The sequence below is a fragment of the Urocitellus parryii genome, chromosome 9 (genome assembly GCF_045843805.1).
Source record: "Urocitellus parryii isolate mUroPar1 chromosome 9, mUroPar1.hap1, whole genome shotgun sequence".
Taxonomy (NCBI): domain Eukaryota; kingdom Metazoa; phylum Chordata; class Mammalia; order Rodentia; family Sciuridae; genus Urocitellus; species Urocitellus parryii.
In genome coordinates this window covers 133570007-133597247 of record NC_135539.1, presented here as the reverse complement: position 1 = coordinate 133597247, position 27241 = coordinate 133570007, and the positions used below count along the sequence as shown (strand labels likewise).

Below are 27241 nucleotides of genomic sequence, written 5' to 3'. Positions count from 1 at the left end.
CTCTGTTTAAAATTTATTAACGTCACAACTTAACCTAGAACTTAGATTCCTTGACCACTTATTCATTATTGTTCTGCCATATACTGCAAAATTCACTACTAAACTGGAGTCAATTCTGGAATATATTTTCAAAACACAAAAATTTCACATGTGAAATCTCATATATATAGATGACTTCACAAATAAAAAATGATTACATCAAATATATAAAGCCTATTTACATAAAACTAGAATATTTTGCTTTCTTATTTCTATTTTTTGTGTGGTGCTGGGGAGTGAACCCAGTACTCTATCACTAAACTACAGCCCCAGCCCAAGTACTTTATTTTCTTCAGTAAAAGCTGCCACCAAAATTTAATAAAGACTTCACAATAGGCTGGGGTTGTGGCTCACGGGTAGAGTGCTTGCCTAGCATTCACGAGGCACTGGGTTCAATCCTCAGCACCACATAAATGTAAAATAAAGATATTGTGTCCACCTAAAACTTAAGAATAAATATTTTAAAAAAAACTTCACAATCTTAAATGATGTGTGGAAGAACATTCACAACAAGACTTTTTAAACAAACACTGTTTAGCCGAGTGTGTTTCTTGTTTTTGTTTTTACCTCCATTAGCATTGTTGCTGCCTCCTTTTCCTACAGATTTTCAAAATCAAATATTGACTTTAAAATCAAATCAGCAGAAGCTCAGTTAGGTACTGTTACCCCACCACTGGCAAATACTGATACTTCAGCCAGGCACTGTGGCAGGCAGCTGTAATCTCAGCTGCTCGGGAGGCTGAGACAAGAGGAGTGCAAACTCAAGGCCAACTTGGACAATTCAGTGAGAGCCTTCCACAGGATAAATTTTCTGTTTTTTTTTAAGGGCTGGGATATAGCTCAGAGGCAAAATGCTCCTGGGTTCAATCCCTGGTTGGGTGGGGGGGGAATCCAAACTAACAGCATCTCCAAAATTAAAATCAAATTTTAAATTTAATATATTAAAACAAGAACCATTAAAAACCTAAAGCAGTCAGTTAGATCACATAGTTGAGGGTGATTTAGATCTCAACTCCAGAAGGACAGCAACATTTTGAAGTACTGATGTGATTTATAAGACTAAGATTATGAACTTTGGATTCTACTTCCAATTATACCAACTACCTTAACTTTAAATATGAACCAATGAATTCCAATTTTCAAAATTCATAGTAATATCTCTCAAAAATAAAAATATAATATTCAAGTAAAGATCATACACTTCATTGCGAGGCACCATTTAATATTACAGATGTGGTCCATGGAAAACAGAAAAGAAGAAAGACAAAAATAAAGAAAAGAATGCTGTATTTATTTTTAAAAACTGAGGAACTGTATAAAAAGATACATCACTTAACAACAGGGCTTCCTTATCAGAATATTATTTCAAACTGGCTAGAAATTAGGAGTGTCTAATCCAAACCTTCATTCTCTAAAGGAGGCACCTGAAGTCCAGACACACTTCTGCCCCTTTAAAATATGGACTTGTTTACAAGCAATTTAGGTTTAAGCATATAGAAAGACAACTACTGAATAAAACAAAAAACAATATCCAAAGTTCAGTGATAACCTCCCATTTGATAACATGAAGAGGAAATCACGTGGCAGAGAGTCCTTGGCAAATGTGTACCAGGTTCTTGCCATATGTTAGCACTGGTCTGATCCCAAGTCTTTTTATTCAAGGAAGCTGCTTTCTAGTACATATGTTAAAGACAGCTGGTTCTCTTACATCTAGTTATGCTAATCAAATGGCTTAGCCATATAGTTTCAAGATACAAAACCTATCTTAATGATGCAAGACTTAAACCACATTCTCTTATTGATTCTTTAATAATGGGTATTATTCTTAATAATTTGGGGATAAAGATTTGACCACTTGACTGGTTCTTTTTACATGTTGAGACACTTGCTTGCCCTGGATAGCTCTGGGAAGACTGTCAAGCAGTGTGTAAGGTAATGTCAATAACATGGGTTCCAAGAGTTCCAGAAGTAATTCGGACAGTGGAAGAGGCTGCCACTCAAACCCAGGAAGAACCACTCTTGAGCAATGCAAGCCAATACTGTTCAGGCAAGAAACCAAACGGCTTGTGCAAAAGTAATCCTTCCTTTTGTCCAGAAAGAATGTACAAAGAAATAGAAAGGAAAAATTAAAGGTGAGGACTGTAGGATCACACTACTAATCTTTTCAAAGCCAGCAGCTTATTGTTTCATTTTTGCTCTAATAACCATGACAATATTAAAAACAGAATTTTCTTCTTTATTCAAAGAAGCTATATGTGGGAACTGGCATTTAAGTCATACCAAAAAGTGGTCCAGAGTCAACGTTAGTTTACAATTAATGGAAACATTTCTACAGTTTAGCTGTTTCTTACAAAGACAGCAACAGTAAGAACATACTCCTTACCCTGACAACTTGCCGAGTACTTGTAATGAAGGCTTTTCTTATACTCAACTCGGTAGCATCAAGGTTGAATTTTCTAGGATTTGCTTCAACTATGCGTGGGTCAAAAAGTTAAGGTAAAGCCATTTCACCATCGAAAACCTAACAAACATTTTGTTAAACCGCAGAATCCCTCACATACAAGCAGAAAAACCCAGCCCAAGCCTTCTGTAAACAGTCACCTTGATGCTAAGCATTTTCAAACTTTCTCTGCTTACAGCTATACAAATACCCTTCTGCTCCAGGATGACCTGCCAGATCAACCCCTGCTAATTGGGCTCACTGAAAATCCATGGCCATCTTGACCACAGCTGGGCCTTGCTCCCAGCCAGCCTCTTCCTACTGCCACTGTGTCCTCCATGCCATGGTCTTGTGTGACCCCCAGAGCCTTCTTCTCTGCCCTTGGGATCCTGGATCATCACCCCAGGGTCCCAGGTCCAGGCCCAGAGATGCCCACTCCCCACAGTGCCCAGCATGGCTGCTGGTGGGCATCGGGCAGAATCTTCTTGTTGCTTACCAACACTTTAACCCCTCCTTTTTTGACTTCTGATTTCTTTTCCCATGACAGCTTTTACAAGCCTTTCTCAATTTGCCATTCCAAACCACTTCCCCTTATGCCAAGATTCTAAACCTCCCTCTTAATCTAGCAGGATCAAGCCTTCAGGGAAGCTGCCCTTGACTCCTTGCCCTCCAGCCTGGTTCAACTGCATAAGGTCAGACACTGGGATAGCTCCATACTTCTTTCTCATAGCCTGCCGTTATGTATTTGTGCTGTTATTTGATTAATATCTGTTTCACTGGCACTCTTAAGTTCCATGAGGGCTGGTACACTGGCTTACTTATTAATCCAATCTCAGTAACCAATAAAATGCCTGGTCCATAGTATACTCAAAAGTGTTTCCTGAGCTGGGGATTGAGCTCAGTGGTACAGCACTTGCCTAGGGCCCCAGATTCAATCCTCAGCACCTGCCAAAATAAAAGTTTGCTGAATGAATGACGAAAATCTTTCAGAACTTGTCCTCTTTATCTCACAATTTATCTCCCTCAATCTTTTTTCCTTTCCTTCTGTCTTAAGGAAAGAAGTATCTCCCTGTATCTATGGTTTTGATTCTGTCCCCTCCCATTTTATTTTAGGGAACATACTTGACCCTTTTTTTTTTTGTAGTTGTACACAGTAACTTTTATTTATTTTTATGTGGTGCTGAGGATCGAACCCAGGGCCTTGCTCATGCGAGGCGAGCACTCTACCGCTGAGCCATAACCCCAGCCCCCATATTTGACTTTTAATAATTTAAATGGTATCCAGGGTCATTATTAAAGAAATCATGCACTGAACATTTTAACTACACATGAACCTGTGCTAACTAGTGAGTGATTTTTTACAAAAGCTGGTTTCCTTGATGTTTTTAATCTTGCTTAAAACTCAGAAATGCAACTAGCAGATCTTCTATCTAAAGTTTTCATAAACGGGATTTCCAATTGAAAAAAGCCACATAATTCAGCTTCTCCAGTTCTCTAGGTTGTCAACCAGATCAGTGGACTTAATAAACATCAATAGCATTAAATTAGTATAACTAGTTCTGCTTTTACTAAACACAATTTCATGGTACAAGATAACTCTCCAATGGATAGTGGCATTTTAACATCACTTCTTAAATAGGAAGAAGTCTAGAAGAAAATTTTCTTTTAATATAAACACTAGTCTGTATATACCTCTCTGTAACAGGAACTACTAATACTTTTTTTTTTTTTACAATATTGGGGACTGAACCCAGGTTCCTGCATGCTAAGCAAGAACTCTTACCACTGACCTATACCTCCAGACCAACCACCAATACTCTCTAGATGCTTACTATGTGCCAAGCCCCATTCTAAGCTCTTTTCAGGAGTAACCTTCTTGACAATCCTATGAGCTCGGTACTCTTGTTGTCCTTTCTACTGAAGAGAAAACTGAAGCACTGAGAAGTTTTACAACATGCCCAGTGTGCCCAAGCCACTGTTTATTAGTAACTGCTTGTGATACTGTAATATCATAAGTGTATACCTGGTCTCTGCTCCTGGTATATAGCTCCTAAAACCCTTGGGATCTCTGGAATAATAAAGATCATTGTGTATGTTAATGAGGTGACTGATAACTGGGAGCTCCTAGATAACCTTGGGAAGAGGGCTGGTCATCAGGGAACAAACTGATCAGAGGGTAGGAACTTTCAGCGCCATCTGTTCCCCACCACCTCTGGGAAGTGGAAAAGAGCTAAAGATTGAGTTGATCACCAATGATCAATGATGTAATCAATCATAATGTAATGAAGCTTCCACAAACTCCACACGGCCAGGATTTGGGAACTTCCAGGTAGCTAAACGTGTGGAGATTCCTAGAGGGCAGTGCCTCTACACACTTCACCCTACAAATTTCTCCCACCTCACTATTCATCTATGTATTTTTAAATATCCTTTATAATAAATGGGTGAGCATAAAGTGTTTTCCTGAGTTCTGTGATCCGCTCTGGAAAATTAACTGAACCTCTGTGGAAGTGGGGATCGGAAGCACAGGTCAGAACCTGGGGCTTGTGGGTGGCACCTGAGGCAGGGATAGTCTTGGGGGCAGAACTCTTGATCTGTGGGATCTGATGCAGTCTGTAGGTAAACAGTGTCGGAGCTGAAGTGAAGTGCAGTAACCCTGCTGGTGTGTTCTGGCTCAGGGTGCTGGGAAAAACTCCCATCTGTGTGATGACAGAAATATTTTACTGACTGTGAAAGTGGAAAGAAAAAACTGTTTCCACTTTTACACTGGTAGAGCCACAGCCTGAACACCCGCATCTCACTCCAGGGTCCAAAGTCACAACCACTGCACTATGTGCCTTTATATTGCGGAATTTGTCATGTGCTGTAGAATAGGGCTGCTTACTTGGCTGACTGGGCAATTATTTTAAATGTGTCATACTGCAAATAACAGCCACACCAAGGATTATAACAGGAAACGTCTCATCGAGGTACTTGAAACATCTGGATAAAAACCTGCCCGTTTGTCGGTTCACTGCCAACAGCACAGACACCACAGAAAAGGATATTGATGGTCTCGTCAAGGTCCTCCAGATCCCACTCTATGCTCCGGAGGTTGTTTCTCAGCTCGTTGGTGGTCCAGTCGATCTCTTCCCTGGTTGCTGCAGAGGGGTCCTGCAGAAGCTCTGTCCATCTCTGAAACAATCCCTGGGCAGTGTTGACTGCTTTCTGTACTTCTCTGTAATCAAGATGAAGGGAAAGGAAAAGTCACAAACAACGCGTGGCATGAAGAAGTTCCCGGGTGTCTGAAGTTAGCATGGAGCACCAAAGGCCACCCTTGGCAACCACCATTCCCACAGAAGGAGGCTCTTCAGACGCAAATACCAAAGTTGAATCACACAAGCTCAGTATTATGTTCTCAGCTGATGCTCAGAATAAAATAGCCATTATTCAAGCAGCTACAATTCCAAGTTGTTTGAGAGGGACACATTTAATTTTTCTCTGAAAAGATTACACTTAAAAGTCACACAAAGATGCAATCCTGCCAATAAACTAAAGGGTCACTAATATCCCCACACGCTTCCATGTGGGTGACAGTAATTTATATTCAGATGAAAAAGTCCTTGTACAGGCTTTCTTCTCTTGGGGTGGGAAGCGGGGGAGGAGGGTCTCTCTTGACGGTTTGTATGGTAGAGGTTAACTATTTTAGTCTGAGACATTTTTAAACCAAAGATTTCATGAGAAGATTTCCAAATATTATTATAGCTTTAAATATATCTATTTTCCTGGATTAAGAAATGTTACATAACAGATTAGTATTTTTCTTATTTGGAGTGTGAGATGAGGCTAGTAAGTGCTATATCTAAATGCTTTCAGGTTAGATATCGTTGCAAGATTTAAGAACTATCCTCCCCATGGGCCAGTACCCACCATTTAAATGTTATATTCTAACACTACTGCATTAAAAACCAAAGAGAATCATTTTAGAATCTCATGGTTTCTCATGCACAATCATTATAATCTCATTGCTTCCAAACTAAGAGAACTGCTTTGATCCTCCCACAACTTCTCCACCAATTCTTCTGGAACAAACAGCACAAAAATGTGTTCTAGCTGATCAGGGTGTCTGTTGTCTATGGCTTTACAACAGAATTTGCCTACATCCTCTTCCCTCTGACATTTCAAACACCAGAAAAATCAAAGCACTCATAAAAATAAAGAAAAGCATCTTATAATATTTAGGTCTACAGGGTACTTATGAAGCTGAAAGGCTGAACATTAAAGAAGAGCTAGTAGACCTGGACAGAGTAAATCAGTGCACCCACCAAGGAGGTCCACATCTAGTTCATGGGCTAGGCAGTCCTATCAACTGTTCCTCTCATGTCAGCCTTCAGACTTTCAGTACTAACGATAAACTCCATATAAGATAAAATGGGAGAGAATTAAGTAAGATGTAAATCTACTATCTTTACTCTTCATTAAAGTTTCTGGTCAATTTGGTAGAAAATGAGGATGGTATCCTATATGTAAAGTAGTTGGCTTATTTTTAAGTATTTAGTATTATCTATGATAATGAAAAACAAAGAGTTAAAAAGTATCTATAAAGACATCTCATTTTAAAGAGTATAAAATTTCTCAATTCTGTAAATATGAATTCCTTTTTAAGAACTAGAAGCCTCAAACCTAGAAGCCTTGCTGGGCGTCCCATATTCTCCACAACAGCAGGCAATTTATGACAATGCTGGAATTAAACTCCAATCGCAGTGTACTGAGGCTTGGCCCTGATGCTCATCAGCACTCACAGGTTCAAAGCACTTCCTTTAGGCTGATGACTATCTGACCACATTTCTAACCCTAACCCCTCACCCAGGATTAATTCCTGTATTTCCATTCCATTAGGAACATTCTATTTGTCTTAAATCAAACTAATCACAGCCTGCCTACAAAAAAAAAAAAAATCAGGTATTTAAACAAGCAAACAAAGCCAAAATTAAAAACAAGAGGGAAAGCTGCTTCCCTTTCTACCAGTACCATTTCCCAAATCCCAAAACTCATCTAGACCAGAGCTGCTTTGCCTCCTCCTTTCACTTCTCACCTTGCACAACCTCCACTTGAGTTCAATCACTAGATTTTTAGATCTGGAAGGAACTTTCAAGATAATCTAGTCTGGACTCACTGAAAAAATAAGAGAGCTGGGGCTCAGACAGCTTGGCTGCCTGCCTCAAGTTCTTCTGACCCTGAGTGTGAGACACATTCCACTATTAAGGCCTATTTAATCCCATTTTGCAAAGCCTCCAGACAAATCTATTTTCTTTGTGGAATCAGAGGATCTGGGTCTGAGTCCTTGAAAGGAGCCTGTAAGCCAAACACCTGCCTTCAGCAGGGCAGAGCTGTGAACGCCTGGGACTCTGAGTCAGCTGCCAGGTCTTCCTCCCATCCCCTCCTTGCTCACTGTGGCTCTGGCCTGCCTGGATGCGTCCCCAGCCTAGGAAAGCAAATGAAAAGCAGAAACTCCCTTAAAGGCCCAGTTTGAGGCCTAATTCCTTTATTAAGGTATCTTTCCCCAACATTCCCACTGTGGGCCTTTCCTTTTTTCAACTATTCCAGAATCTTGCACACAATATATCTTTCACGTATCCTGGCACAGCGTTCTCCAAACTGGACTACTTATTATAGTAAGTGCCTGAAAAGTTGTTTCGACAATAAAACATCTGATTCTACTGGACCAATTCTGTCAATACAAGTTTTCTTAACAGTGAATGAAATGCACGATGCTTGCCCTCATGTGGCTTATAATTCAGCATTAGGAAAGTAAGATATTCAGACAAGAGAGACAATACAACATACACCATCTTGCTTAACTGCTTATTTACATCATTATTTCAACACCAGTCCACAGCTAAGAACCCAGAAACAATACTGTTCTTGTCAGGAACACAAAACCCCCAAAGCAGCAAAATGTCAAGGAGCCACACAACCGTGATTTTTCTTTCTTTTTTAATATTTCTAGTTGTAGATGGACACAACACCTATATTTTATTTATTTATTTATATGCGGTGCTGAGGATCAAACCCAGTGCCTCACACTTGCAAGGCAAGCTCTACCACTGAGTCACCACCCCAGCCCACATCGGTGCCTTTTACCAAAAGGACAGACTCACTGGGTACAACACACAGTCATGTACCCATACGATACTCTGGATTAAGAACAGATGGCACATGTGACAGTGGTCCTACAATCATGGCCTGGTGATGTCACAGACACCTTGGTTTACTGAAGTACATCTATGATGTCTGCATGACAGTGAGCCATTTCTCAGAATGTATCCCCATTGTGAAGCAACTCGTGGCTTAACTCTTGTATCTGAACAAGCTCAATTATGTGGTTTTTCTTAGTGGCTTGTTATTAGAAATTGCAAATTCTCAAAGGCTAAATGTTAAAAAGTTAAAAGACCAAAAACTCATCAAACACTGAATAGTTCTTACTGAACATAAGGACTCTTAGTGAACATAAAGATGAAAACAAAATTCAAATATGGTATTTTTCACTCATCAGTTTCTTTAAAAGGAAAATTTTAAGTACAGATTTACTAAAAATGAGAATCTGGGGCTGGGGTTGTGGCTCAGAGGTAGAGTGCTTGCCTAGCATGTGTGAGGCACTGGGTTCAATCCTCAGCACCACATAAAAATAAAATAATGGTATTGTGTCCACGTAAATAAATATTTAAAAAAAATGAGAACCCTTGTTCTGGCAAAGAATTAAGGGAAATAGTCCCCTTTAACAGTATGAGGGGGAAGGGAGGGTGTATTTCACATGGCAATTTGGTGATATGCATCTAAAGTTTTGTTCTGTATACCCTCTGAATGAGCAATTATACTCTAGGAAAATAGATTATGAAAATAATCAGAAGCAGCAATAAAGACCTATAATAAATGGATCACCACCATATTAATTGTTAATAATGAAAAATTAGAAGCAAAAATGTCCATACTAAGAGATAAATTATATTTATGTCAAAATATAACACAGTAGTTAAAAGTCCCCTCCAAAATTGTCTAAGGATATAAAGAAATACAAATGAAAAGATCATGAAGTGATATATAATGTATAATCCCAATTTCTAAACTATTAGTCACACACACACACCCTGGCCTTTCTACTTAAATGCTTATAAACTTGAAGAAGTTTTTTATTTTTTTTACTAAGTGTAACTTTCCCCATTATAAAATGATAATAGTAGTGGTACCCATATCATAAGGATGATAAAGCAATACTGACTTAAGAATGGAGCTCAATAGTAGAGTACATGCCTGGCATGTGTGATTTCCAGACACCATACACATACACACACACACACACACACACACACACACACACACCAATCCCTATTTTGAGATTTTGCTCTGAACAAGGCATTGAAAATGTCAAAACCTCTCAAAAGGAGCTTTAAACACTCAGGCGCTAAACGCTGCACATTTAAATTACAACAGCTATCTCCTTTTCCATTTTCCCAATTTTATATTCTTAAAACCCTAATTTTATGTCATTTCCCTGCTCCAAAAATCTCTACTGGCCTCAAGATGAGGTTCTCCTCAGGACAACATAGCTTGGCCCTATTCTAACTGTACTGTGAAGTTATTAACAGTTTGAGTGGAATTGGGCTACTCATATGTGACTCCTAGGTCCACTTAGCTGTGTGACCCAGGGCCAACAAGCTAACCCCAGTATGCTTTCTCAGCCAGCTCCTCCTCTCTAAAACGGTGCGAGTATCCTATCAAAGTGAAAACCCACACAAAGTGCTTCTTTCACACACAATGCCTGGCCCAGAGATGCAGCCTTTAAACCTTAGATATTATTCTTACTTTTCCCCCAAAAAATCCATACTGCACTGGGCCGCCCCTCATGGCCTCTGCTGGTGGTGTCCCCACCCATGAAGCAATACTCCTTCACCACCACCAGACAAAGAGTACACACTCAACACTATACAGTCAAGGTGCCAGGCTGGAAATACAGGAAAAGCAAACAGTCCCAATGCTCAGAGCTCACAGTCTAATAATGAAAGACAGCCAAAGAGAGGTGCAATGTGTCGCGGGTGCCAAGGGAAGCCCTTCCTGGAGGCAGTGGAGATACGCTGAATCCTGAAAGCTGAGTGGGTGAATCAGGCAGTGGGTGCGTGTGGAGTAAGAGCACCCAGCATGGCAGGCACAGTCACTGAACGGAGCCAGGCACTGCTGGAACACTAAGGCTGAGAGTAGGCAGAAGGAGTGGAGGCTGGAGAAGAGGTGGCTTCAGGAAAGTCACTGCACATTCTTCTGTAGGCAACAAGCTGCCACTAAATGACATTAAGTAGGGTGTGGCTGCTTGGGCTGAGAAGGCTACTTTGTGCTGTCCAACACTGAAGCCATAAAATAATGACTGATTAAAAAGTAGCTGGCGAGACTGAGGAACTAAAATTTAATTCTAATCTATTTAAATTTAAAAACTGACATGCAATTCAGTTGGTAGAAAACTACAGTGTATGTTTGGAATAATTAGGGAAAATGAATTTACCTTTTCAACTGTAACTAATGAACGCTAAATACAGATCAAGTTTTTTGGGGTTTGTTTGTTTGGTACCAGGGATTGAACTCAGGGGCACTTAACCACTGAACCACATCCCCAGCCCTTTTTTACTTTTTATTTAGAGACAGAGTTTCCTCTAAGTTACTTAGGGCCTTGCTAAAGTTCCTGAGGCTGATTTTGAACTTGTGATCCTCCAGCCTCAGCCTCCTGCACTGTTGGAATTACAGGCATATGCCACCATGCCAGGCCAGATCAAGTATTACTGATGAAAATTTAACATCCAAACTGAAATGAGATGTAAATGTACAGTAACACGACAGATTTCAAAGAGAGTATAAAAAGTAAAATATTTCATTAATAATCTTATACTAATCATATGTTGAAACAATATTTTGAAAATATTAAAGAAGACATTAACATTAATTTCACCTGTTTCTTTTTACTTTTTTTTTTTCCCTTAAAAATTCCTGCCCATATTGGGCAGGAATTAAACAATCCTTGTGTGTCAGGCTCCTGAGGGGCTGGGATTACAAACACACTGCTTTTTTTTTTTTTGTAGTTGTAGTTGAACAGCATGCCTTTATTTTATTTGTTTATTTTTATGTGGTACTGAGGATCGAACCCAGTGCCTCACAAGTGTTAGGCAAGCGCTCTGCCACTGAGCTATGGCCCCAGCCCCTTCTTTTTACTCTTTAATGTAGCTACTAGAAAATGTAAAACGACATATAGCTTGCATTATATTTCTACTAGACAAGACTGATCAAATAGATCCAAGGGGCTCAGCACAGTGACATAAGCCTATAATCCCACTGGCTCAGGAGGCTGAAGCAGGAGGATCACAAATTCAAAGCCAGTCTCAGCAACTTAAAACAAAACAAAAACAGGCTGGGGATGTGGTTCAGTGATTGAGCACCCCTGGGTTCATCCTTGGTACAAAAAATTTTTTTAAAAAATCCAAAGGCAGAGGAAAGAGACTTGAAGCAGGAAGACCAATAATAAACCCTTTCATGAGTGTCCAGGTAAGAAAACCAAGCCTGAGTTACCTAAATTCTGCCCACCTTCAAAACCTAACTCAAGACCTACTACAATTCCAAAAGTGCCTCCCATCATAACCATTCCTAAGGAGCTGCCTTTCTCTGAATTCTTGGGATGTTTATCATCTGTAGTATTCACTACTTCCTTAATCATTTACCACCTGTCATTTTTACCTAATTTTGGGGTGATCTGTTTCTCAGATTAGACTAGAAGCTCCTAGTCCAAGGACCATAATTTAGATATCATTAATATCTCCACATTGTGTAAAGCATTTCAATACATTTCCTAAACAGAAGCAGCACAGGGCTCCCCAAATATGCCATCACACAAACATCTGGAGACAACCTTGTGACTGACTTTACCTTCCCACAACAGAAAATAGTGAGAATCTCTTTTCCTTCAGGCATTTTAAGATGATATAAATGTCAACCAAAAAACCAAGCCTGTGTTCCACTAAAGCAGTGATGTCTAATAAGCATTGATCGACTATATCGGATACTATTAGGAAACTGTCAAGATGACAGTGCAATTAGGGTTTTCACAAATTGCAAAGTCAAAAAACAAAAATTCTGATTGTCTTCAATCTCAATCTCTACCGCCAAAGATAACCTTTGCATCCTAAGCATTAAGAATTTTCAACACTCATCTTTAAATTTTAAAACTTAACCCCCAAACTAGTTCTAACAAATAACACTTCCCAGGGAGGGAACTATATATTACTAGTAAATCTACATCTTGCCATTTTCCCATCTAAATTAAAGTAAGGTGAAGGGGGGAAAAATATGTTTTTAGTGAAATGTTAATAGTTGGAATATATTTTACTGTATCATGAATAATAAAGTAGTTCATCTACAGTACCACTGAAATTTTGGGGGAACCCTTAAATACAAAATATATTTGACAGCATACAACTTAATTGGTCAGATTTTACCAGTACAGATATAGGAAGCTAGTAGCAACTAGTTGAAAATGAGGGACACTTTATGGTTATTAGTAATCCTCTTCTTGGATTGTAACAACTTTGCAGCTGTCAGGTTTTTCAGGTTTGTTTAACATTCAAAACACAAAGCTGAAGAGTTATTAGAAATAAGAAATGAGAACCGATCTTTCTTGAATTTGTTTAATGGCTACAAAGTTGTTACAACCAAGTGCAACTTTAGTTTCTATCTCCAAACAACCTTGCAATCAAAGATGGGAGTCAGGACAACTCCCAGGGAAAAATAAGGTTGTTCAATCCCATAAAGCAGAATAAGAGGTGGGGGAAACCTGTCAAATGGTCTGGACAAAATCAAGGAGTTAAAATGAAACACTCATTTCCTTTAGCACTGTGGGAAAATCCCGGTTGCTCATAGAAAGCTGAGGAAAGTTTAGTTTGGCTGGTGTCATTTTGTTTTCCTTCCAACATCAGCACCGAGTCTGCAGGACTGCTTTCCTCCCCTCACATTACTCAGTGAAAACTCCCCCACTGAACTGAGCCGTCTTCCGGTGCAGTGCTCCCCAGCCTCTCCGACCAACACCCGCCCCCGCCGGGCTCCCTGCAAACGTGCTCAGACGCCTCTGGGCACGTTGTGGTCTCGCCGGTCTGCGGGCGAGCGCTCCAAACTCAATGGACAATGGAGCTCACCTCCGTCCACGCGAACTACAAAGCTCGGGAGGGCCATTTCCCTTTTCCTGCCCAGATGCTGTTTTCCCTCCTTGGGAGCTGGATCGGGGCTCGACGACAGTCCCCAGTCCTCTTTCCACACCTGCAGAGCTCCACAATCTCTCGATCCCCAAATAAGTTACACCGCAGCGCACAGCCTCAGAGGGGACCCCCTGAGTGCTTGGTTGGGGACCCGGGTTCCACAATCCAGGTAGGACGGGAAGGGGATGTCTCTGGACGCTTGGTCATGGCCTTCAAGGCTACCCTTCTCTGTACCCTCTCCAGCCTCAACTTATCTCCCCTCTCCCTACAGCAAGAAGACCGGGGAGGCATGGGTGGCCAGCAGCTCCACCGCCACCGCCTCCTCCAGTGGAGCCCTCGCCAACACTCACCCTTTCACCACAAAGAAGGGGTCCTCCATGGACATGGCGTCCCGGCCCCCTCCGCCACTCCACGCACAGGGCGCCCGCGCCCTTCTGGCCTCCCTCCGCCCACCCACGGGCCTCCAGGAGTTGTCGGCGCCTCGGCCTGGGGTACCCTGAGCAGCGGGCGCGCGCGCAGAGCCTGGGGTGCCCGGACCGTCGCTGGTCCAGCCCTGGATCGGCACGGCGGGTCGAATCCCGGACTCCGGCGCCAGCCCCCGCCGCAGCCTCCTCCCCCGGCTCCTCCCGGCTGGTCTGTAGGCCTGACCCCGCCCCTAGACCTTTAGCCGCAGCCAATCACGAACGCGGCCCCAGCTCCACTTCCGCACCCGCGCTCACGTGACCAACGCAGGCCCGGCCCCCAGTCGGCAGGCCGGGGGCAAGCGTCACGCGGTTCTGGGGGCGGGGCTCGAGGGTAGTGGGGCGGTCTTTTCCCGCCTCTCTGCTCCAGCTTCAGCGAGTAGGCTCTGTCTGATCCCTCAGACTGAGGCGTTCAGGTTTTCTGGAAAGCCTTTGCTGTGCCTGATTTGCATAATCCTTTTGCCTTTCCTCTATTTCTAGTACTTGATTTAGATCATAGGTGATTTATAAGTCCATGTCATCCTCGTCTTCTAATAAAGCACTCTAATACACACTGCCTGACCATGATAAGGCTGCACAACTCTTATGTAGGTCGCGCAGTGTGCTGAAAGGTTTTATATGCATTATCTCAATACTCTGTGGGGAAGGTATTATTATTTTCATTTTGCAGGTGAGAAAGTTAGTTCAGAGAGGTTTCAAGATCTGTGGTCACACAGGACCACAGAGTCTGTGCATTTTCCACCAGATGAGGTATGTGTTCTTTGCAGTGCATTACAGCTTGAGTAACTTTTTCATACAGCCTGTGGTATTTCCCAGGAGAGAGCACCTTTGAGAGACAAAGAAGGGTACAGTAGCTGCCTCTCAGCTATGAGTCAAGGCGTTCTAGGAAGCATTTTGTCCAGAACGATAAGTCAATTCATAAGTTAGATGTGAGTTTGTGGGTGGGGGGATGGGAACTTGAATTGCTGAAAATCACCAAGCTCTTTACGTGTGGTGCATTTGGCAGGGTTCTAAATGTTATCCTGTTACTCTCACAATGAGGTAATTATTGTTATTTATTATCTGCATTTTATGAATGAGGAATTTGAGACTGGAAGATTAAGTGTCTTGCCCAAGGTCAGCAATCTCTTTGGAGCTTACAGAATAATCACACAAACACCATTGGAACCTGCACTCTATTGCTCAATTCCTCATCTTTAAAATGTAACAATAATAGATAGCTCATTGATTATAATAAAGGTTCAATTTAAAATGCATGTAAATGTCAAGGTCCTAGAGGAGGAAGGTAGTGAAGTCAAGGACACCAGTCCAGAAGCTGCTGTGGTCATTTGGCCTGAAATGATAAGGGTCAGACCAGGATGATAGCAGATGAGAACGGAGGAAAAGGAGTGAATCTGAAATATGTTTCCAAAGAAAAACAAAGCACCTAGACATGATGAAGGAATGAAGAGTTGGGGAGCAAAGAAAAGAAAAGAGATGAAAGTCAAAGAGTTTAGGTTTCTTTAAGACCTTGGAGGAGCAGGGGAGGGTAGATGTGGGCAAAGGAAGCTCTTGGAAAAGAATCGCTTAATTTGGCTATGGATATAGGGAGGAGTGAAAAGGGGTGATCATTCATTCAATAAACACATGTACATTGAGGGGCAGATGAGTACAGAGATTAAGAGTCCACTTGGAACCTGGTGGTTTGAATTTAAATCCCAGTTCTGCAGTTTCCTGTTATATCTTGGGAAATCTGCTTAATCTCTCGCTTTCCTGGACAGTGAAATGGACACCCACAGTCACAACACCTTCCCCATAGGAGGTCATGTGTTGTGCTCCTACACTGTTCCAGGCACTGAGGACACAGAAATGAGTAAGACTAGGTCCCTGACTTTAAGGGACTCTCAGACCACCGGGAGAGACCATAGTTAAACACAAGGAGAGAAGGGCACTGTTGCCATAGAAACAAAACCACAGATACTGGGATGCAAGAGACAAGGTACACGTTTATTTGGCATGTATAATGGCTGAGGGGTTCCTAAACAATGGCTAGAAGAAGCCAGCTGAAGAGGTTCATGATGCAGGAGAGCCGTGGCAGAGGGCATTGCTGGAGTAAATGGAACGGGCAGCCAAAACTAAGGCTGGGAGGTAGGCAGGGTCAGAGTTCTGGGATCCTTTGTTTGTGATGTGAAGCACTGGGGGCACTCTCCTGTAGATCATGTGGACTGAGGGAATTGGCTGGGTCGGACTGCGGCAGCTGGAAGGTCATGGTCCAGAGAAAGGATGAAAGTGTCCTGAGCCAGGTTCACAGCAACCAAGATGGAGAGAAGGGGTGCATTTGAGAACTTTGATAGAGGCAAGATCTGTAGAATTGATTGATTGGTCCAGTGTGCACCGAGGTTAGTGAAGGAAGAAGGAAGGCTTGCAGGGTTCTGTGGTTGCAATGGGGTAGTTGGGTTCTAGTCACCAAGAAAGGAATCACAGGGGGGAGATTTGATTTGGGTGGCTCTAACTTAATTGCTAACATGTTGGTCTTCCCACCAAACTTAACTCCCAGAGGGACTAGATACAATGTTAGTACTATCTGCACCTCAAGGCCTAGCACAGCCTCTTATAATCTGATCCATGAACTTATTAATTGGACCACAAGTAAGAGGTCAGTTTTATAAGCAGAAACGGAGAGTAGAGGACAGAGGCTTGAGAAATTCTCATAATTAGAGACTTGGGAAAAGAACCAACAATAGGGAGGTAGTAGAAGACTGAGATATGAACTATGTGGGGGTCTGGGAGTGTGCCTTTATTAAATGTGTCATTTTCCTTCACCCTCTCTCAGACTAGACCTCGCCCTGCCCTGTCCCAGGAAAGGGAAGCTTTAGCTAAAATGCAAGGAGAAACAAAGGAAGTTATTTGTTGTTTTTGTTTCCCCATTTAATAGGTCCCAGGTCCCAGCATAAACAATGGCTTGAAGTGAATACTCAGCCAAAAGCCATCTCCCCACACCCCTACCCTCACCACTCAGATTTCTGATGGAGTAAAATATCCAAGTAGTGGTTGCCTTGAGGAGGAGAGTATTGACTGGGAAGGCAGACCTTCTGGGGAGATAGAAATGCTCGGCATCTTGACAGGGTGTGGGTCACACCGGTGCACACTTGCCAGAACTCACCCAACCGTGACATTGAAATTCTGTTCAGGTTGCTGAAGGAGGCTGAGGCGCCAACTCTGACTTTTCTGTTGAGTCCTGAGAGGGCATCTAGCAGTACCTCTGGTACCTGAGTGAGTCTCCGAATGAGATAGAAATTTGAGAATAGAGAGAGAGATACTGAGGCTCAAAGGGAGTGACCGTAAATCACTCTAATGCAGGAAACACCCATGAACCATTGAAATGCAAAAAGCAAACATGAACAATTGCACTCTTGACCCATGCCCTTGTAAAATGAGGGCAGTGTGCAAGGGCAGGGAAAGCCAGCATGAAATTGTGTAGCTCCACCCAGCCTCCATCTCTAGTCCATCTCTAGCACCATTCCTCTATAAATATTAACATCACACACCAACGGGTTGCTAGCTCTCCCTCTAGAGATAGCCTACTAGAATTCTCCCTTGAATATTATTCCTTGCTTTACCCAGAAGGCATCTCTCTCTTGAGATTGCCCCTTTTCTCCCTCAAATATACATCTACTTTCCTAAATAAACCCCTGTCTATGTCTTTGACTGGCACTTGCTGAAATTCTTTTTCATCACGTATGGCAAGACCCCCACTGGTCCCAAGATCAGTTTCCCCTTCTCTCTAGGAACTCCTTAGACCCATCCTTAGAGATATCTGTTCCTCTCTGACACCAAGTTAGGAGAATAAATGATAGAAGGAACTTCCTGGGGTCCAGCAAGGTATCTTGTAATGAAATAAGGAGCTAATGATGTGGACAATAGGGTCCAGGTGGCCAGGCCACAGAGTGGGACTATTTGTATGATTTGCTTATTTCACTTAGCATAATGTCCTCCAGGTTCATTCATATTGTAGCTTCTTGCAGAATTTCTCTTTTAAGGCAGAATGATATTCCATTGCAGACACACAGGACTTCGCTTGTCCATGCATCCTTCAGTGGACACTTGGGTTGCTTTCATCTTTGGGCTGTAATGAAAAATGGGGCTATGAACACAGTTGCATAAATTTCTTCAAAAAAAGCTTTTAATTATTTTGAATACATGCAATACATCAGTGGAATTGCTGAATTATATGGTAATTCCTTTTTAAATTTTTTGAATAACTCTTTTACATAGTGGCTGCACTATTTTACATTTCTACTAAAAAATTTGGCAACTTTTTACAATGAAATATTTTCTTGAATAATCAGGAATACAAAAGTAAAAAAAAAAAAGGAAGAAGAAAAGAAGCATTCATAAAGGAGAAGTGAGTCAATCAAGTGGTCACATGTCAAAAATAACATAGAAGTTTTAAATCTTTTTTGGAATAAGGCAAGTTAGGTATAAGGTCTTTGCTTAGTATCTGGATGGCCATCTTAAGTGACACCCACCATTTTTAGGAAAAAGTTTTGCTTTCCCATCCAAGGGCCTTTCTGAGAAAGGCTTACCACTCCCTTATACCAACCCAAACCCTAACCATGCACATTAGGACCCACCCAGCTCTGATTCTTGAGCCTGCCCCGTAGAAGTCCCAGAATCCAAGCCTGTTTTGCCTCTCTCCACTATAGAGAGATGGCCTTTATTTGTCAGCTCTGACAAATAAACTCTCATGTATATCTTTGCCTGGTCTTCATCTTTCTCACTTTCCTGTCTCTCCTTCCTCGCTTTCCCTTCATTTTGGTGCTGAAATTTAGGAACAGGTTCCCCTGAGTGCCCTCTCCCCTCTTCAGGGGTCACTTAGCATCCCTGGGCTCCAAACTGAATTCTATCATGGGACCAGGCCCTCCCTTCTGCTGAACACCCTCTCTGCACCCACCACTGGATATTCCAGGTAAGACCCCTGTCTCCAGTTGACCTAAACAACCTACAGGTCCTGAGAAATGTTCAGCACTCCCAGGGTCACCGCATGGTTGGAGGCACCCCCAGCCACAGCTTTCACAACTACGGCTGATCCCTATCAACTGGGTCAATAGATGGTCTTTTATTTGGGTCCTGGGTTTTGAGAAAAAAACACTGAGTTGATTGGGAGTTGTTCCTGGTGAGACCAAGGCCTTGGATTAATATCTATGGGTTTCTGCCCCTTCTATAGGTTTCTGCCCCTACTACTAGTTCTGGCCAAGTGTCCAAGTACCTCTATGGGCTTCTGCCCCAATACTTACCCAGAGGTGGTGATGAGCCCCTGAGCATAACCATCCTTTCAACTAGGAGATATTAGAGACTGGGGGATGCCCCACCTCTAAACTCAACTCATCTCACCACAGGCGGCTCCTCATCCATCCCTCCCATAGTCCCCTAGGCTGCCTCCTGGCTAACACAAGGTCTCTCTCACCCCGGACCTAACCCCACCCCCAAAACATATCTGCTTGTGCAATCAGATCTGACCTCAATTTTCTTCGGATAACGACTCTAAACGGCCACTTAACGGCACTCTAGATCCCAATATTATCAGGGGTCTTTTCACCTATAGTGTTCCAGAAAATGGAAAGAGATATCATACGTTCAGGCCTTCTCCTCTCTACAACTTCTCCTCTCTGCAACTCTTGTTCTCCTGCACAAGTCCTCTTAGCTCTCACCTCCCCTATGCCTGCTTCCAAAGGGACAGACAATCCTACCTAGGACTCCTTCTCCTTCGACCCAGCGGATGAGCCTCCACCATACCATAATTCTCTTTCTAATGAAGCCTCCTCAGCAGCTGTCCCCCCGGCCCCTCAGCCCTTCTCTCCTCCTGCCACACTCTCACAGGCTGTTGCTGTCCAACCTGCATCTCTGTGTCCTCTACATGAGGTGGCTGGGTAGATGATGTAATCCAGGGTCATGTGCCTTTCTCTTTGTCAGATCTTTCACAGATAGAAAAGCGGCTTAGGTCCTACACTTCAAGTCCCACCACATATATCAAAGAGCTTCAATATCTGACTCAATCAAATGATTTGACCTTCCACGATATCCATATGATCTTGTCTAACACCCTCCTGCCCAAGGAGCGAAGGCGAGTTTGGGAGCAAGCTAGAAATCATGCTGATGAGGTACTTCCCCTGCCCACCTGATTGGCACTGAAGCAGTCCCTGATTGGGACCCCAATTGGGATTATAATTCGCCTAGAGGAGTAACTTGTAGAAACCAATTCATGACTTGCCTCATGGCAGGACTTAGAAAGGCAGCCCATAAGGCTATCAATTATGAAAGGCTCCAGGAAGTCTTCCAAGGTAAGAATGAAAACCCTTCAACATTTTTAGACTGCGTGACCAAGGCTTCATTACAATGTACTAATCTGGACCCTGAGACTCCAGGTGGGAGACAACTACTACTGACCTACTTTTTCTCCCAGAGTTTCCTCGATATTAAGGCCAAACTAGGTGCCCTGAGAGGGGGCCCCTAACTCTCCAAGCTGAGGTTCTGGGAGTGGCCTTTAAGGTGTATAACAGGAGACACGAGAAGGGAAGCAGAAATATCAGATGCTCACTCAAGTCATTCGTCCAGCCTCAGCATCTGCCCCTGGTTCCACTGGCCCGCAGAAGGGTCCCTTGGGACTGCCTGGACCCTGTTTTAAATGTGGTCAGATGGGTCACTGGGCTCCTACATGTTCCAAGCCTTGCAAACCTCCATGCCCTTGTCCTAAATGCCATCAGGAGGGACCCTGGGCCATCAACTGTCCCCGAGCTCATAGTGGTCCCCCAGACATCTGGCCCTTCTGGTTCCCCTTCCCAACTATTCAGACTGGCTGCAGAGGACTGAGGAGGCCCAGGTCCCCACCACCCGACCACTACCATCACTCCACGGGGACCCAGGGTAACTCTGCGGATTTCAGGCAGGCCTGCCTCCTTCCTCCTAGACCCTGGGGCCACATACTCAGTCCTCAAGGAGTTCTGAGGGCCTACTACTCGTTCTGTGACCTCTATTGTCGGGGTAGAGGGTGAACATTACCAACCTTACAGACACCTAACCTTGTTTGTGCTTTTGGCTCTCTAATTTTTACCCCTTCGTTTTGGTCATTCCACAGAGCCCTGTTCCTCTTCTGGGAAGGGACATCCTCACAAAGTTGGGGGCTATGCTCTCCTTCTCCCCTCATATACGCTTCCATCCAGACTCTCCTGCTGCTCCCATGATCCTCCTTAGGACCATCCTTACCTTAGGACCATCCCCTATTCCATCTGCCAGTGCCTTCCCATTACCCTTTTCCGAGGTGGACCCTACTGTCTGGGATGTTTTAAGTCCTTCCATCACCTCACACCACAAGCCCATTCACATCTGTCTCAAAGACCCCCTCCATTTTCTGGCGCAATCACAATACCCGCTCTCATGACAGAAACTCCTAGGCTCACAGCCTATCATTCAAGACCTCTGGTGAAAGGGATTCCTTAGACTCTAAATATGCTTTCCACATTCTTCTCTCCCACTCTGCTATTGGAGGGAGTGCGGATTCCTTACCACCAGGGGAACCCCAATTACTAATGCCCCCTTTATCTCCGATCTCCTTCAGGCCTCAAAGCTTCCCACTGCCGTTGGAATCTCACACTGTAAATCCCACCCGACAGACACTGCCTTTGTGACACTTGGCAACAACAAGGCAGACTCTGAGGCGAGGGCCACCGCCCTCCCACAGCCTCCTCCACCTGCGGTCCTCTGCCTTGCTAGTCCCCCAATGGACTCTTCCCCACCTGACTCTCAACAGCTGCTTACCTTCATCACAACCTCTTTCACCCTAACACCACATTTTTAAAACAATTTCTCACTTCCCACCTTAAACTCTCTCCAGAGGACCTACAATTTCTCTCTACCCTCTCTGCCTCCTGTGAAATCTGCCAAAAAACCAATCCCACCTCCACTCTCCACCCACCTGCCTTCCCTTTACACCAGGCAAGAGGACATCCCCCTTGCTCTGATTGGCAGCTGCATTTCACCCATATGCCCCTGGTCAAGCGATACTAATTTCTCTTGGTGCTCGTGGACACCTTCCCGGAATGGGTCAAGGCTTTTCCTACCACCATAAACGTGCCCCCACGGTGGCCAGCATCCTCGCTGAACACATTCTTCCCCGATTCAGCCTCCCCTCTCACTCTAGTCCGATAATGGTCCTGAATTTACTTCCCATGTTTCACGGTCTGTAGCTAAGGCTCTCTACATCTCCTGGCATTTTCACATCCCCCACCATCCCCAGTCCTCTGGCCAGGTGAAACATACCAACAGGACCTTGAAGAACATTCTCATTAACTATCCCTTGAATTACATTTAGATTGCACTAAACTCCTTCCTTGGGCTCTTAGATTACAAGCCTTCCCCAAAGAAGCCACTCAACATCTCCCCCTTTGAGCCTCCAAATGGACGGCCCATCTCCCTGCTCAGCTCACCACCCTCTGATTCTCCACTATCCTTGCTCCTCATCTTTCCTGGACCCTTTATGCATACATTAGTTGGTCATTCTTGCCACTCCCTAAGCGTCCTGCCTTGAGGGCATCCCATATTGAGTTTATAACTCCCATTTAAAACAATTTTCTCCACCCTTTTTTTCTAAAGAGAGAGAATTTTTTAATATTTAGTTTTCAGTTTTTGGTGGACACAGTGCCCCACACAAGCCAGGCGAGTGCGTCACCACTTGAGCCACATCCCCAGCCCTCCACCCTTTTATATAGTGACACCCACAGGCCCTCTCAAGCTGTGTTTCTCCAAGGCCAGAACCCCCAATCTCCCTTTGGTCTCTGAGGACCACGAGGACACTGCAGAACCCTGAGTACCATCCTTCCCTTTTGATTTTTGCCCTCCTCCCTTATTCTGCACTCACCTCCCAGGAGTACTATTACCAGAAATTGCCATTCCAATTTCTAGGAGACTTACAGCAACTTGCTCAAACCACACTAACCATACAGTCCCAACTTGATTCTTTAGCTGCTGTGGTTCTGCAGAATTAAAGGGGCCTTGATCTTCTAACAGCTGAAAAAGGTGGACTTTGTCCCTCCCTACAGGAGGAATGCTATTTTTATGTCAATCAATCTGGTATAGTAAAGGACAAGGTAAAACAACCCCAACAGGACCTTGAACATCAAAAACAACAGCTCTCCTCTACTGAAGGATGGCAGCTAAGTAACTCCCTTCTCCCGTGGGCACTTCCTTTCCTGACCCTGTTGAACCCTGACGCAAAGACCACCGAATCCAATTTTATATCAAATTAAAGCAAGTTATATTGTGTACACAAAAAAAGAGCTGATCAGCGGCTGTCTCTCCCAAACCGGGCTAGAGATCAGCACCCCAGCTTTCCAGGAACATGCCTCCTGCATCATTAGATTGGTTCAAGACCAGATCCAAAAAAATCTCTAACCAAACTGTAAACCAGCTTTTGTTACAGGAATACAAATCCCTCATAAAAATTGGGCCACAGGGGACAGCGTTCCACCACCACTCAACCTCCATCATCTTTCCAGTGACATCCCGCACCCCTAATGAGGAACTCAAATGCTGCCCCTTCCCAGCAGGAAGCAGTTACAGAAGACTGACCCACATCCCTGTTTCCTAAGAGCCCCAATAAAAAACAAAAAAGGGAAGATTATAAGATCCTTGCTTAGCATCTGGAAGGCCATCTTAAGTGACAGCCACCATTTTTAGGAAAAAGTTTTGCTTTCCCACCCAAGGGCCTTTCTGAGAAAGGGCTCACCACTCCCTCATACCAACTCAACCCCTAACCATGCACATTAGGACCCGCCGGGCTCTGATTCCTGAGCCTGCCCCATAGAAGTCCCGGAACCCAAGCCTGTTTTGCCTCTCTCCACTATGGAGAGATGGCCTTTATTTGCCAGCTCTGACAAATAAACTCTCATGCCTGGTCTTCGTCTTTCATTTCTCACCCATCTCTCGTTCCTCACTTTCCCTTCATTAGGTATAATGACTGAATTGATTTGATATTGGTGAGTATTAAAAAGTAAAAATGTGCTTTTGGAATTCAGTGTCTTCCTCAACATGACAGTGAATTTGAACATTTGCAGGAAGGGGAGTTATAGCCTTGAACTTGACAATCCTTTATGCATTTGTCCATACAGAAGAAAGGAAAACCACAACTCAATACTTGAATAACACAGATAGTAATACTGATGCTGGCATTTAATTTCTAGCAGTGGGCATTCTAAGCACTAAGTGATGCATTTGCATTATCTTCAAAAGTGGCTCCAGAATTTCTAGGTGTAGTAGGTTCTAGATTGTAATTTGGTTGCATAGCAGGGCTGGGGCCTTGGATTGAGGTTGCAGACAGAACCATTGGTTTTTCTTAGATTATAGGTTTATTTAGTATGGCTCCAGAGAACTGATCACAATTATGTATGTGTAGTAATCAGCTCTAAAGACCCAACAGGTGACAAGTCTTCTCTTGGTTCCACCACAATTGATTTCCTTGAATCTTCAAGACAACCTTGTCAGGGAGATACTGTTACTTCCCCGTTTTCTACAGGAGAAATCCAAATGCAAGGTTAATAGCTTGCCTGCAGTTACATAGGTGGAAAATGGCAGAGCCTTGTTTGAATAAAAGCTTGTCTAACACCTGAGCCCACATCCTTTGATACAGCATTCCATTACCTGTTTCTACAAGGCTATCCGGGCCTGGGCCAAAAACTGGCAAAGGGATTTTACCTACACCCAGTGAATGGCATGGATCAAACTTCACACACAGATTTCTAGTTATTTTTAATAATATATAACCAAGAGGAAACTACTTATTGAATGTGATAAGTTACATTATATTGAAAATGACATTATTTAACAAATATGATCCACTCACGAACTCAATAGCTTTGTCTTCTGTTTTTGGAAGAGTTTTTCCATTTGCAAGTGAGGGTGATGCCTCAGGAGGCTTTAAAATATATATAACAAATCAGGTATTAAAAAGCTAAAGACAGCTGGGGTTGTGGCTCAGTGGTAGAGCACTGGTCTGGCAAGTGTGAGGCCCTGGGTTCAATCTTCAGGACCACATGTAAATAAATAGGTAAATAAAAAATTTAAAAAAGAACTACTGACAACTAAAGAATATTTTTTAAAAAAAGCCAAAGACATAAAGGGATTTGTAGTTAATAAGGTAAGACAGGCTGCTTTGAAAAATGCAGCCTAGAATTCAAGGACAGAGGTAGGGCTTGTTTTTCCCAGAGGATGCCAAGGACGTTAACTGCCCCCCCACCCCCACCCCGGCCCCCGGCCCCCGGCCAGGCTCCCAGCTTAGTGAGGCAGTCTTGTCCTCTAAGATCTTGGTCCTAATTAAATCTACTTATTTAAAAAATTTAAGGAAGAGTAAAACTATACCATAAAAGCACATATTCCTAATAGAAAATATCAATTTGAAAAAGAATTTACAAAATAATATTATTATTTGAAACCCCTCTTTGGGAATAATGAACTCCAAAATTTGTGCATATATACACACCTATATATTCACAGCAAAAGCACTGAAAAGACGCACACTAAAACATACCAACAATGGATTTATCTGAGCGACTGACTCTACTCTGATTTTTTTGGTGTATTTTCCAGATTTAATTTATTAATTAGAAATTAGAATAAAATGACTAAATGAAAGACATAATCACCATACCTTTTTCTTTCTTTCTTTCTTTCTTTTTTTTTTTCTTTTTGCAATACTGGAGACTGAACCCTAGGCTGCATGCATACTATACAAGTGCTGTACCACTGAGTTACGTTCCCCAGGGCCCATATCTTCTTTTAAATAGTACAATATGCGTTTTGGGGGACAAGATATTAACAGAAATTGAAAGGGAAAATAGGCTTACATAGAACTCCAGCCCTATGGAGAGACATCTGGAGGTCTCTCAAAGGGGCACATGGGTGCCCATATGTGTGAGGGAGGCTCGAAGGGAGACAGAAATACTGATGGAGGGGAAGTGCAAGGGGGTAGTTAGAGGATGCCAAATGTTAATTTCATTATTATGGTTTCTTTTTGTCTTTTGGGAAAAGGAAGACTCTAGTTTCCTCTTACTGCTATTAAAAAAAAAAAAATCACACAAAGTAGTGACCTAAAACAACACATTTACTCTTTTAAAAAAATTATTTTATTTATTTTTTTATGTGGTGCTGAGGATCAAACCTAGTGCCTCACGCTCAGGAGCTCTACTCCTGAGCCACACCCCCAGCCCCACATTTACTCTTTTACAGTTCTGGAGGCCAGAGTTCTGCAACTGCATCTTATGGGCTAAAATTGAAATGTTGGCGGCTGCATTCCCACTGAGGCTCCTGGGGAGAATCTTTTCCTTGTGATGTCCAGTTCTCCAGGCCAGCTGCATTGCTTGGTTCACATCCCCGTTTCAGTATTGGCATCCCTCCAACCTCTGCTTCCAACCTCACATATCCACTGACTGACCCTCTTGCCTCCTTCCCTTGTGGTTACACCAGGGCCCCCAGATAATCCAGGATAATCTCCCCATCCCAGGATCCTTAATTTAATCACAGCTGCAAAGTCCCTTTTGCCATGTAAGGGAGCACATTCACAGGTTCTGGGACTAGGGTGGGAACATCTTTGGGGCCATACATCACTCAGCCTGCAGAAGGGATCTGCTGTGTGCGGTTTCAACACTTCTCAAGTACATTGCAAACAGAACCTTCCTGTGAAATACATGCTGGGATTTGCTTTTCAAGTTGAAGACACCTGGGGCTGGGGATGTGGCTCAAGCGGTATCGTGCTCACCTGGCATGCGTGCGGCCCGGGTTCGATCCTCAGCACCACATAAAACAAAGATGTTGTGTCTGCCGAAAACTAAAAAATTTTTAAAAAAAGTTGAAGACACCAAGCAATTTGGGATACTGCCCCAAATCCAAGAGCTGGGATGCAAACCTGGGTCCCCGAGCCCTAGCTCGAGTCTGGCCTGCCTCATGGCCTTGCCTCCATTCTTCCCTCCCATTCACCTCTACTTCCTCTTTCCAGTCTGGGCCTGTCCCCCAGC

The 27241-nt window shown here is 43.2% G+C and overlaps 1 protein-coding gene across 2 annotated transcripts in view; it reads right to left on the bottom strand.

Moving 5' to 3' along the window:
• Stx6 (syntaxin 6) overlaps positions 1 to 14351 on the bottom strand; it is a 42813-nt gene extending 28462 nt beyond the window's left edge. Inside the window, exons 1-3 of one of the 2 annotated variants that reach the window (XM_026392886.2) lie at positions 14091 to 14351; positions 5527 to 5696; positions 2423 to 2517 (exon numbers count right to left, since the gene is read on the bottom strand). In XM_026392886.2, coding sequence (XP_026248671.2) covers positions 2423 to 2517; positions 5527 to 5696; positions 14091 to 14125 — 300 coding nt within the window. In that variant the 5' untranslated portion in view covers positions 14126 to 14351. The remainder of the gene's footprint in view (positions 1 to 2422; positions 2518 to 5526; positions 5697 to 14090) is intronic. The other variant, XM_077802736.1, reaches the window with a different exon arrangement.
• Positions 14352 to 27241: the final 12890 nt, after the last annotated feature.